The 12,269-nt window shown below is 45.6% G+C and overlaps 1 protein-coding gene and 1 long non-coding RNA gene across 3 annotated transcripts; one reads left to right on the top strand and one right to left on the bottom strand.

The window, feature by feature from the left end:
* Window positions 1-4,046: 4,046 nt before the first annotated feature.
* Window positions 4,047-8,251, top strand: cebpg (CCAAT enhancer binding protein gamma). Of its 2 annotated transcripts, none has more exons than XM_024295832.2 (2): window positions 4,047-4,202; window positions 6,964-8,251. In XM_024295832.2, the coding sequence occupies exon 2, from the start codon at window positions 7,051-7,053 to the stop codon at window positions 7,537-7,539; it is 489 nt and encodes a 162-aa protein (XP_024151600.1). In that variant the 5' UTR covers window positions 4,047-4,202; window positions 6,964-7,050; the 3' UTR covers window positions 7,540-8,251. The 2 variants fall into 2 exon arrangements, with proteins under 2 accessions (XP_024151600.1, XP_024151599.1); XM_024295831.1 differs by having other exon boundaries at window positions 4,181-4,341.
* On the bottom strand, window positions 8,031-9,781 carry LOC118598629. Its single transcript, XR_004947685.1, has 2 exons — window positions 9,667-9,781; window positions 8,031-8,996 (listed from the first exon to the last, which is right to left on the bottom strand). It is a non-coding gene; the product is annotated as an uncharacterized LOC118598629 (long non-coding RNA).
* Window positions 9,782-12,269: the final 2,488 nt, after the last annotated feature.

Genomic DNA, 12,269 nt, shown 5'->3' with positions numbered 1-12,269 from the left:
TTCCTGACACAACCCTCTGTATTTATCCGGGCTTGGGACCGGCACAATGAGACCCTGGCTTGGGCCCCCTCGTGGCTACATTAGTTGGAACATGAGAATGTGAAGTTTATTTCATAATTAACATTTTTAGGTGCTTTTAAAATAAATTTATAGTAAAAAAAAAAACAAAAAAACATTGCAACTTTTGTCGCAACTTTTCACAAAAGCCGCCGTAACATCAGGTGTTTTGGGCCGCAACAATCACAAAAATCTGCCGCGAAATCCTGGAGGGTCTGAGTAGTGTTATGATGTTTTATGCTTGCTCTGCAAACGGCATGTCAATAAAGAACGTCTGAAAGCTTCAGATCCAACATGAGGTCATAAATGATGGATGACCCATATCGGACCAACAGAGACTTCTCAAACTAAAAGAAGAGCAGGAGGATTTTAACGCTGAAGTCACTGAGATTTTTTGGTCCAGAAGGAGAGACGATGGTGCAGAGGTAGAGCGGTCCACCTCTGATTGGACGGACACAGGTTCAGTTCCCGACCTGTCCGCCCCAGGTGTTGAGGTGTCTTTGGGGAAGACACTGAACTAGTGCTGGGCGATGTGACGAGATGTTGTGTGGGCGATAGAAAAGTGTCTCTTGTGGCATTTCTCCTCTATCGTTTATATCGTTTCCAAGGTAATTTGGTCAGTTATTACGCCAAATATATATTTAAATACCTCGACACGGTTGCGCAGGTGTTGCCTCGTCATGTGGACACAAAAAGTGTATAAAAGTGAAAATAAAGACAAAGTAAAAAGAGATTCTTCATACAGAAATTCTGTCTTGAGGTTTTGCGATGTAAATTTGCTTTATGTTCTTTGATTCTCACGCGGGTTTTACGACATGCTTTACGATACAGAACGATGGACGGAACAGTTGGAAGTTGTTCCTCTGTCTGTGATTTGGTTACATTTTGGATTCAAGACGTCCGAGGCGGAGCAAAAGACAACAGTATGTAACTTATGCTAATAGGCTATTCCCACGCCGATGCTAACACAACAAACCATCTGACACTCAAGGAAAGTTCATGAAAATGAACATATGAGATTCTAAAAAATACAAGATAAACAGCTGTGGAACAGAGCTGTAACGAGTCTCTGAGCACTCGGATTCTCGCCATCTGCTCCCGAAAATTCCAGTCTGAAAATTTGCGATGTCAAGATCTCTGATTCATGATCTTTATAAATATAGCAGAGTGTCATAAAATATTTATTGTTCTGGTATACAGAATAATGTTGGATTTTAAAACCGAATGTGCTGCGCGACTGTCACCAGAAGTAAACACATCTTCAAAATAAAATGTCGGTGAAGCTTCCTGTTTTCAAAGTAAGACTATCGAGAACTTCATGCGTTCAAAAAATGAGACAGAAGTTCCGCACACTGACTTAAGTTCTAAAAAACAAACAAATGAGTTTTAACATCTTTAGCTCCAGTGTTTATATTGTTTTGATAACTCTTCAACAGTTGACACAATTGATGTAATTTTGTGCCAAAGTGTTTTTCTGCTGAGAAACATGAAACGGTTCTGCACTTTAGAAAATGTTTTTTATAAGAAGTACTTTTTTAAAATTCAGTTTAAATTTGATTTTTGGAACAAATGTGAAGGCTGCTGTCTATCAGCCACATCTGTTCTCCTTTGACTCATTTTGCTGCACTAGAAAGTTTGTTTCTACATTATAAATATGCAGTTATCTATTACTTAAAATAGTCCGAAAAGTTAACTATGACATTTTTTCAGTGAATAGCTGAAAATATATTTTATTGTTGTATATCGTGATATAAAATATTCCATATCGTGAGACACATTTTTCTCCAGCTCTACACTGAACCCACGTTGGTCGTGGTGGTCACAGGTCGGTGCAGGTGTTTGGCAGTGGAGTGAATGTGTGTTCATGTGTGACAGTAAAACACTTTGGGCCTTAAAGGGAGTCAGTAAAGTGTTATACAAGTATACAGCGTTTACCATTAGTTTACCAGGAGAGGTCGGACTGGTGGGTCTGTCTGTAGCATCCATCCTGTTGACCCATACTGAACCGCTGTACATTTAGCATTGTTTCCTGGTCCAATGTGTACCTGCTGTGTGTTTGGGAAGAAGTCTGACATGAGCGATGATCAGTCTGTGATACTGAGTTCATATGTTTGTGACAGTGATCGTAAAGACACAAACCTCAGCGTACATTACTGCTCTGTTCATATGCAGACATGATGTGCATCCATCTTCGAACATGAGCTCTAACATTTGAGTCGACTCTGTTCTGAAAAGGATTTTTGAATATTTGGATTTTGAAACAAACTTAAGAATAAAGTTTTAACCACTTTACTGATGTTTCAGCGCAGAGCACATGGATATGAATGAATGTAAACTAAAGGAACTAACAATTTATCTCCTAAAATATTCAGTAAAATAAACAGTACTATGAAGTAGAATTCCAATGTCTCGTTATTTTACTACATGTAACTACCCACCTCTGTTTATTCAAAACTAAAGCTGGGAAAAAAATCTAAGTTATAAGAAAAGTTCATGAAAGATCAACACAAATAGAAAACCTTAAGAGCATTGAAGAGAAAATACTGGTTAGGCGAAGGAGACTTAAAACATTTGTGAGGAAGAGGAAAAACAGATTAAATGATAAAAATGAAGCAAAAGATTAAAAAAGATGACTCACAGATGTCATGTTTTTTGCACCAGAGAATGAAAACTAATGAAAAAAAAGAGAAGCAGAAGAGTTCAATGAGGACAGAGATGACTATGTGTCTGGAGGTTACAGGTCAGATCAGAGTATTGACCATGGAGCTTCTACAATATGCTGATGACACAGATCTATATGTGACTGTTCACAGTCTGTTTTCATGTGTCCTTGTATCTTCTTTTCATATATTAAAATGTATATGGTCCATCCATTTTCTTGACTTGCTATATCCCTTTCAGGGTCACTGGGATGCTGGAGCCTATCCCTTACAGGTCACCAGTCTGTTGCAGGACACACAATCACTCTCACATGCAAACCCAAGGACACTTTAGAGTAACTGGTAACCTATAAAGTATGTTTTTGGACTGTGGGAGGAAGCCAGAGTGCTCAGAGAAAACCAGTGTACACTCAGGGAAAACATTCAAAGGAACCCAAAGGGAATTGACCAGTGAAGCTAGATCACTAACCACTGTGGCACGGGGCAGCCCGAGATATGATTATGTGTGAAAGGATCTGTATGCAGAGTGAAAAAATATTCTTGTTTTTGTTAATTGAAGTAAGTTGTGACACATCCAGTCATTAATGTCCTCAATGCATTTACCAAGAGCCTGTACAGGGCCTCGGTCTCCTGGTGTCAGTCTAATATATATCTGTGTGTCATCTGCATAGCTATGGTAACTAATGTTGTTGTTCTTTATAACCTGGGCCAGTGGGAGCATGTAGATGTTAAATAGAAGTGGTCCCAGGATGGAGCCTTGGGGCACTCCACATGTCATTTCTATTGGCTCAGAGGTGAAGTTACCAACTGACACAAAATCTCTAAAAATATTTATTCGGTAACACTTTATTGTAAGATTCTTTAACAAGTTTATTAACACATTCAATGGTGTGTTTATAGGGTGTTATTAAGACATTTATTAGTACAATAAGCCAAATAAAGTTTGCTAAAATATTTAGTAAGATTCATCACCAACTACAGTGAGACCATAGTCTAAAAACGCCATAATAAATGGCTTTTGTAGACTAAATTAAATATGCTTTAAGAAACAACAAAAGGTTAAAAAAAAAACATAAAAATGTGAAGACTTTAATTTCTGTACAAATATGTTATTAATGTTGTTCAAACGTTATATGTTGCTCCTGGTCTGGTGGAGGAGCTCACCTGTACACAGGTGTAGCTGCAGGAAGGTTACCAACAGTTCTGAGGACTGCTCCAGGTGTTTAACAAAACGGTCGTTGAACGCATCACTGTTTCACAAGAAGGATGTCTACCGTAAAGTCGTACGTGTTTGAACGCATCCTGGCAGCCTCACGTTACATAAACAAAACCGTCGGCACGGCCGTCAGCCATTGGTTCGCGGGCATGTCAATCACGCGGTGAATTGCGTCATTCTGCCGTATGTCCGGCTGTGATTGGTCGAGAGCCCTGTACGCTGCGGAGGGCTCGCCTACGATTGGCTGTTGGCTGACATTGCCGAACATGGTAAGAGATTTCGCAATCCGCTGCTCTCCATGTTCCAAACAAAAACAGTCAGAGCTCGGAGCGACGGAATAAACGCAAACTTTACCCCGCGACCATCAGCGTTTCCTCGGATGGTGTTCTCGACCGAAGCCCAGTGAAGGTAATCGGTGTTCGGGCTTTTTCGGCGGCGGAGCGGCGAGCTAGCGGCCAGGCTAACGCTAGTTAGCCTGGGAAGCTAACAGGCTATGAACAGAACGATTCCAAACGGAAAGGCGGTGTAGAAGTATTTTATTGTGACGGTTCGGGGAAGACAAACGCGGTTCCGGCGGTTCGGAGGCGTCTGCCGGTGGATTCGGTTACACTAAAAGTTGTTAGAAAGTGCCGGAAGTGGTCAAGTGTCGGACCGGAGCGCCAGCGTTCGGGTCAGGCTGACGTGTCGGTCGTGTCACGGTTGTTGTGGAAGCTAAACAAAGTGTCCTGAAGTGGGTTTTGCTGAGCCCCGCATGACTCCGGAGTTCCCCTCAGCCGGCACAAAGACGCCCGCTGATGATGATGCAATAGCAGGCAACCAGCCTGGCTCCTCACCCGGAGCGCTCTCGCTGCGCACAGCTGACCCGCTGCATAGCAACGCGGCAGCCAATCAGAGCGAGGCGCTGGATTAAAACCGCAGCGATCGTCCAATGAGAGAGGCGGCTCTGAATTTTGCTCTGTACGTCACTTCGGGGGCGGGGCAAAGGGATGTGATGAAAGCAAACATGGATTATTGATTAATGATTGAAAATGCTTAGAAACGTTTGGTTTGTTTGTTTGACATAGTTTTACTTCAAAGTGTTTCACAAAAACGTAAAAATAAAAGTAAAACCTAAAATAATATACAGTTAAAAACAATTGAGAAAAAGTAAAGATTTTATTTTGTGCATTTAACTAACAATAACAGTGATTAGTCTTGATTTTCTTCTCATCATCTCAGCATCAGTTTAAGTGATTAAAGTTCAGTTACAACCTGTATCTTTACAACAGTACTCAATATTTTTAAGTCTTTTATTTTCTTTTAGTGTTTGTAATTCTCAAGAAAACATTTGCTAAGTTAATTCCGGATATGTTTATTTTATTGTGGTGTTTATAACCTGCGTCCCTCTTATTCCGTTTTCCCTAACTCACTGTAGGTTAGCTTACTTTGGGGGCTGAAGTTCTGTAGGTGGTTTAATATTTTTGACAGCGTTTTTCAATCAATTATTTGGTCCTCCTTCATATTCATTATCTTCAGCTGGGGGAATGTTCCCAGGAAATCAATTTTTATGAGTGATCAATAAATGTAATTGATTTTGATTCATGTATTGCGTAGAAAAAAGGTCTTGTTTCTTGTGCCGACTTACTAAGGACTTTAGCCAGAAGAAATCTGGGTCTGAAATTCTCCCTTTGGTTCTCGTCCTCTGAAAGTGACTTTGCATTCACACTGAAGTGAACCGCACCAGAGTTCACTTGCAGAGTTCTCTAGTTTGGTCCAAACACCGGAGTCTTTTATTTTGTAAAATTGTCACATTTCTGGATTTTGAAAGAAAACTATTTGCTCATAAACAAAAGATGTCCCTTTTTAAACTTTGAAATTGTTATTTAACCCACAAAGCTCTTGTCACCCGTCAGCTTCAGATGTAAAAAGTTCAGCATCCGTGTTCACACAGTCCCCGAGGGGTTTCCAGATCCTCTGAGGCCGGACCACTTTAACAGACCACAGAGGGACGTGAATAAAGGAGATACGGGGTGGGGGTGTCATTGTTCATCAATGCACAACAAATTCACCAAAAAGTGTCAGGAGGAACTTTTTAAAAAGTCACATCCTACTGAAAATACTGGGAAGTCTAGAAATACCATGAAGATGTTCAAAGTCCAGTTTTCACTCCTCCAGAACCAACAGAACCATCAGGAACCGACCTAATGCAGCAGTTCATGTCATGACCAGCTGGGGACGCCACACATGTTCTATCTAGTGCATGTTCTTTCCAAACAGTTTACAAGCGTAGAACATCGGCTTTGATTGAACACGCTGTTCTGCAGAGGCTGGACGGCCCAGCGTTCGCTAACGTTGGCTAACGTTGGCTAACGTGTGATGCTAGCGAACGTTAGCGAACGTTTCCTGGTTCTTTCATTTCCACCGTTGCAGGATTAAAAACATGCTAGCTCCAAACGGAGGGAAACTTTCCTTCTGTTTTCTTTACGCAGCACCTCTGCAGGCCTCAGGTGTAATGTCACACCCTGACCACAGGTGGCGCCCTAAATGTGGGTGGAGTCTTTTGCCCTATGAGAACCTTTTTTTAAGAGTAAAGTGTATTCTGACAACTCAAAGAAGTTTCTCATTTTTTACACACAACGTCTGTTTCCATGGCAACACATCTGATCGGATCACACTCATTTATGGCCAAATCTGAGCCTCAAATCTTTAGAATTAGCTTAGCCACGCCCACAAAGTCACAGCTGTTTAGTTTTTTTGGTTAAAAGTTTCTAAAAACTTCGAGACTCAAGTTTGGCTTTCATGTGCCCCTCCCCCTCATCAAAGGAGGTTGGTTCTGTTGTTAGCATGACTGCTATAGATTATAGTCGGACTGCTGGTCTTTGGATCACACCGACCGGTTGTCATAGCAACAGCTTGAGAGGGCGGAGCCGTTATAGGGAAGAGTTAATACATTTTTGTAGTTAAACGTGAGTTTGTGAGTCAAGACGGTAACTGGACTTGTGTGAGTTCTCTTCTGCCCGTCCTCAGATTCTGAACTTCTCTGTTCCTCAGGCTCGCCGCAGCTGGACCGCCAAGCTCCGCCCCCAGACAGGTCTCTCCACCTGAGGAGATCCACTCAGCAGCTGCCGTAGGATCCAAATGAGCCGGCCGTCACAGCCGAAACACACCACAGCTGACCACAACGGCGTGAGCGTCATCCAGAGCCAGAGCCACGCCTCCTCCGCCCTGCCGGCCGCCGTCGCCGGACTGCAGCAGGTCCCACAGCTCATCCCGGCCCACCCAACCAGCGCGGGCGGCAAGGCCCTCCCCCCGAGCAAGATGAAGAAGCCCCCAGCAGACAAAGACAGCGAGGAGTACCGGCAGCGGCGCGAGCGCAACAACCTGGCGGTGAAGAAGAGCCGCATGCGCAGCAAGCAGAAGGCGCTGGACACGCAGCAGCGCGTCAACGAGCTGAAGGAGGAGAACGAGCGGCTGGAGGCCAAGATCAAGCTGCTCAGCAAGGAGCTGAGCGTGCTCAAAGACCTCTTCCTGGAGCACGCCCACAACCTGGCCGACAACGTGCAGCCGCCCGCCGGCGCCGGTGGCTCCAGCCCCGCCCCCAACAGCACTTCTGCCAACGGCCAATGAGAGGCGGAGCTTCAGGGACTTCAGGAAAAAGCCTCGTCTACCACCCCACCCTCCCCCTCACCTGGGACTTTTGTCAGACTAGCCAGGTGAGACCGAAGACTGAGGCGCCACTCACAGGAAGTCTTGTTTTTATGATATCCCTTCAAAATAAGAGTCTCTGCAGAACTTCACTACATGTTTACGATTAAAGGACTCCTCCGCTCCTCTGGAGAGCAGACGGGCGGAACCAGACTCCTCAGCTTTGTTAAATCCTCCTTTAGCCCGGCCCGGCTCGTTAGCGGTCTGCTGACGCGGCCTGAGCAAAGGGGGCGGGGCTCGGCGGGCCGCTCGCACACTGTAATCAGCGGAGCTTTCAGGGGCGTGGAGTGTTTGCCGGGATCACCCCTCTCCACAGGTGTGGTTCTGTCTGAGCTCGGGCACGTCTGAACAGCACACCTCAGTGGACGGGCCCGGATCGCCGGAACCAGGCCCGGTTTCAGGCCCGCTGAGCCTTTTTCACTTTTTTATCCCTCTTTTTTACTCTTCATTCCAGCAGCAGCATGGTCTGAACAGGAAGTGTTTGCATGCTTTGTGGGGGGGTTGGATTCGGGTCCTCTCGGTTCTGCTCGTCGTCTCGTGTCGGTCCGAATGTTGCCGAGCAGCGATTTGTCACTCAGCTTTTTTTCTATCAGCACATACATGTGGTAAATTAAACGTGCGTGTAAAAGTCAAAGTGTTTCCTGTTTCTGTCATGTGACCTCTGATGTCATCATCACCGTTACCTGAAGACAGGTAACAACCACATATACACAATGTTGTTGAAATGAAGTTCAAACGAAGCTGGCCACGCCCACAAGGCTATGAAAGGTGAGCTAAAACTAGATTCTAGCCTTCCGGTAAATGTGATGAGCTGACGTTTCTGTGGAGAGGAGGAGCTTCCAGAGACCTGAAACCTCAGACCACATCAGGTAAAAACCAAACCGGAGGATCGGTGACCCTGGAGCCGCCGTTCAGGTCAAGAAACTCTCAGCTCGCCGGAGGAATGGAGATCGAACCCAGATGAGCTGCTCCGGCCTGGTTCTGGTTCTGAGTTCTACCAGTTTCCTGGACTCCTGAACCCGTCTGGGTCTCCCTGAAGGCTCGGAGAACAGCAGCGGTGTGGTTCTGGTTCTTCTGGTTCTGGTCCAAACTCTTTTTGAAAAGTCCAGCTTGCAGAACATGAAGGTATGAAGGAGCTTGTCTGGATCGGAAAGTTATTTAAGTGGAAGGGGGCGTGGCCTTCCAACAAGCTCCCTCCTGACTGGTGAGAGTGGTTACCATAGAAACGTTAACTCAGACCGATGGCTGACGTCAACCATCATGGTGAACTGTTTTCTGTGGGGGGTGTCGCAGACTGTTGTTGTTTGTTTATCCGTTTGATCTCCTGCATTCATCTGTCTTTGGTAAACAGAAGTTCTTCTTTCTGACTTCTGTTGAAGCTGCAAAAAGAATCATAAAGTTAGTATGAAAAGTTTGTTTTTCCAACTTTTCTCTGGTTCCTCCAATCAGAGCCGCTCTTCAGTCGGCTTCAGTTCCCGCCCCTCGTCTGTGTTTCAACTGAAGGTTTGACTGAGGAGTAGCCTCAAGTCACAGTAATTCTGTTTGTGTCCTGTTCAGAAAATGAGCAGATGGTGCTAGTGCTGATAGCTGAAAAAGCTGAAGGTCATAGCTAACTAAACGTAACTACTAAATGCCAAATTAGCCCCAAAAAATAAAATAAAAGCTAGCATTGCGCTGAAAAAAATAGCTAAACTTCAGAATAGCCTAAAAAACGGAAAAAAAAGCCAAAATTAGCCAAAACAGCTAGCGTGTAGCTGAAATATTAGCTAAACTCCATATAGCCTAAAAATGTCAAAATAGTCTATAAAGCTAACAGAATGACAATTCTTAAAATTTAAAAACTGTAACTTTTTGCCATAATTATGAATAATTAAAATGCAGGAATATTATTCCAGAATAAATCAACTTAAACCTTAAATAACTTTCAATGTTTTACTCTCCATAAAAATATATTTTGTCTAAATTATTCAAGTTAGAAATGAGAACAAGATAACATCGGGTCATTAATAACAATAAAATAAACTGATCTGGAGGGCCGGATAGAATTACCTGGAGGGCCGGATCCGGCCCCCGGGCCTTGACTTTAGCACGTGTTCTGAAGGATCCTAAACCGGTTTCTTTCTGATATTTTGGCTTTGACTTTTTTCTGTTGTTTTCACAAACGCTGCAGGACAGGAAGATTGAAAATCGGTACCAGAAGAATCAAAGACGGAGCAGCAGAAAGTGGGTCATGTCGGTCCGGTTCTCCAGTCTCTGCTCTGACCTCCTGCCCCCCCCAGAACCTGGTGGGTCCAAACTGTAGAGGTTCTGATTGTCCCTGTGAGGCGGCAGACTCACCAGAACCGCCGGCCGGGTCTTATCACAGCGTGGACCGTGCTCAGACGCTCGGCGTGTGTGCGCTCCGATAAGAGTGGAGGTTATCAGACGGAGGTGACGAAGCGCCTCCAGCCGCCGGCCTGTGAAACCACAGTGAATGATTGACGGGATGACCTCATCGCCTCTGTGTTTGTTTCTCTGGCGAGCGGTCAATAGTCTGCCTGACACACCGCCGCCGCAGCCAAGCTCTATAAATAGCTGAGGAGGCTCCACGGTCCGCTGAGGTCAGGGTGGAACCTCCTTCATGGTTCAGGATGAAAGGAGCAGGTGATGCTGCAGCAGCGCCCCCTCCAGGCTGCAGAGGGACTCCTGCACTCTCCTGGAACTTTCCCAGACGCCGTCGGGTTTCCTGCTGGCCTTTAGACCCGGCAAGACCCGATAAGAACTCCAGACTTCCAGGTATTCTATCAGAGAGCTCAGCTCTTCCCAGTATCTCACCTTCACACCTGCAGACCACCAGGTGTCTGCAACCCGGGGTCATGCTGACGGAACCAGTTCATCACATCCTCGGGTCAGAGCGGGGAAATATGGAGCAGAACCTTTACAGGGTCTTAAGATGGTTCTTCTGCTGGCGAGGTTATAGAAGAACGCCTACTAGAACTGTCCTGAAGATCAAGCTGTCAGTCAAAAGACCACGCCCCCTTTGCTGAGAGGGGTTGATGTCAAATGTAAATAAAGTGACTCCTGCGATCTGAACATCCGTCCATCTTTGCTTCTCCAGATCCTCAGCAGGAATGTTCGGACCGGAGTTCTGATCTCTGAGGGACAGCCGCAGAGGAAACTCAGCGGTTCGGATCGGGACCTTCTCTTTGGTTCTGAAGCTCAAGAGGAGAGGAGCTGACTGCATCCCCTTTACCCCTCTCACCTCCAGCAGCTCCAGGTGGAGGAGTCCAAACCCATCTGAGGGGTTCAGAACCCAAACTGTGTTCAGGTAAGGCCAACTGTCTGGTACCGCTCAGCGTCCCACACAAGCCCCGGTTCTGTCCTCTCCGATTCTACCTCAGCGAACTGGGCCGACCAGGATGACTCGGTACCGGCCTCTTGTGGTTCTGGTGATGCATGATGTCGTTCAGCCTGAAGGATTCATGGTAAAAGGCCCAGTTACCGGGTCAGGCAGGGAGCCCCCGCCTGGGCGGGGGCCTGGTGACATCAGTCTGAGTGAGCCTGTCCACCATCAAGCTTTATCTGAGATTCCTACAGCAAGTCAACCCCCCCATGGTGGGGGGGGGGGGCTGAAGGACTGAACCATATAAACCTGAAATCCTTTGATTCTGTTTTCAGACAATCACTGATCAACAGGAAGTATAAACCTGCTGACGACTGCAGTCTGTCACTGACGTTTACATCTAGAACCCGTGAAGGTCTAGAACTGGATCAAACATCCGGGCTCATGGTTCTGTTGTTAAGATCACTGGAAGTTTGACGTGAAAGTCGTCTCCTTCAGAAATAAACCAGGAGGAAAACAGGAGGAACCGACACGTCCGGCGGTTCTAGAGCAGTGGGGTTAGAACCCAGCAGAACCTCATAGAACCCAGCAGAACCTCATAGAACCCAGAAGAACATCATAGAACCCAGCAGGACCTCATAGAACCCAGAAGAACATCATAGAACCCAGAAGAACCTCATGGAACCCAGCAGGACCTCATAGAACCCAGAAGAACATCATAGAACCCAGTAGAACCTCATAAAACTCAGTAGAACCTCATAAAACTCAGTAGAACCTCATAGAGCCCAGAAGAACCTCATAGAACCCAGTAGAACCTCATAAAACTCAGTAGAACCTCATAGAGCCCAGTAGAACCTCATAAAACTCAGTAGAACCTCATAGAACCTAACAGAATAAAAAAAAGAATAAATGCCTGTAAACCAGCGTATGTTTGTTGTGTTTTTTCTGTGTGTGTGTTTGTTTGTGTGCGTCTGCCGTCTTTCTCTGAGTCTTTTCTTCACCAGTCCACATTCTGCTCTGTTTTCCCAGCATGCTTTGCTTGGCGTTGGCAGACCTGAAATCTCCCGAATCCTCCGATATAAAAATGAACGATGACCTCCTCCTCCGTCTCCAGGACGGATTTGCTTGAAGTTTCGCCTCCTGTGAGATTCTGGCAGCGATCTGAGCGCAGAAACATCTGGAACACGTGTTCTGGGTTCACGTCTTCTCCTGCAGGAAGACTCGGATCTGTGCACGGACGCACACGCTCAGATGGTCTCAGCTCTGACCTGCAGACCCGATGGGCGGTGATGTCATCGTTAGCTTCCTGCTTTTCCTGTTGGTCAGTTGG

This window comes from Oryzias melastigma, linkage group LG3, assembly GCF_002922805.2.
Source record: "Oryzias melastigma strain HK-1 linkage group LG3, ASM292280v2, whole genome shotgun sequence".
Classification (NCBI taxonomy): domain Eukaryota; kingdom Metazoa; phylum Chordata; class Actinopteri; order Beloniformes; family Adrianichthyidae; genus Oryzias; species Oryzias melastigma.
Note: the sequence above shows the minus strand (reverse complement) of the source record. Positions and strands in the feature narration are given on the sequence as shown.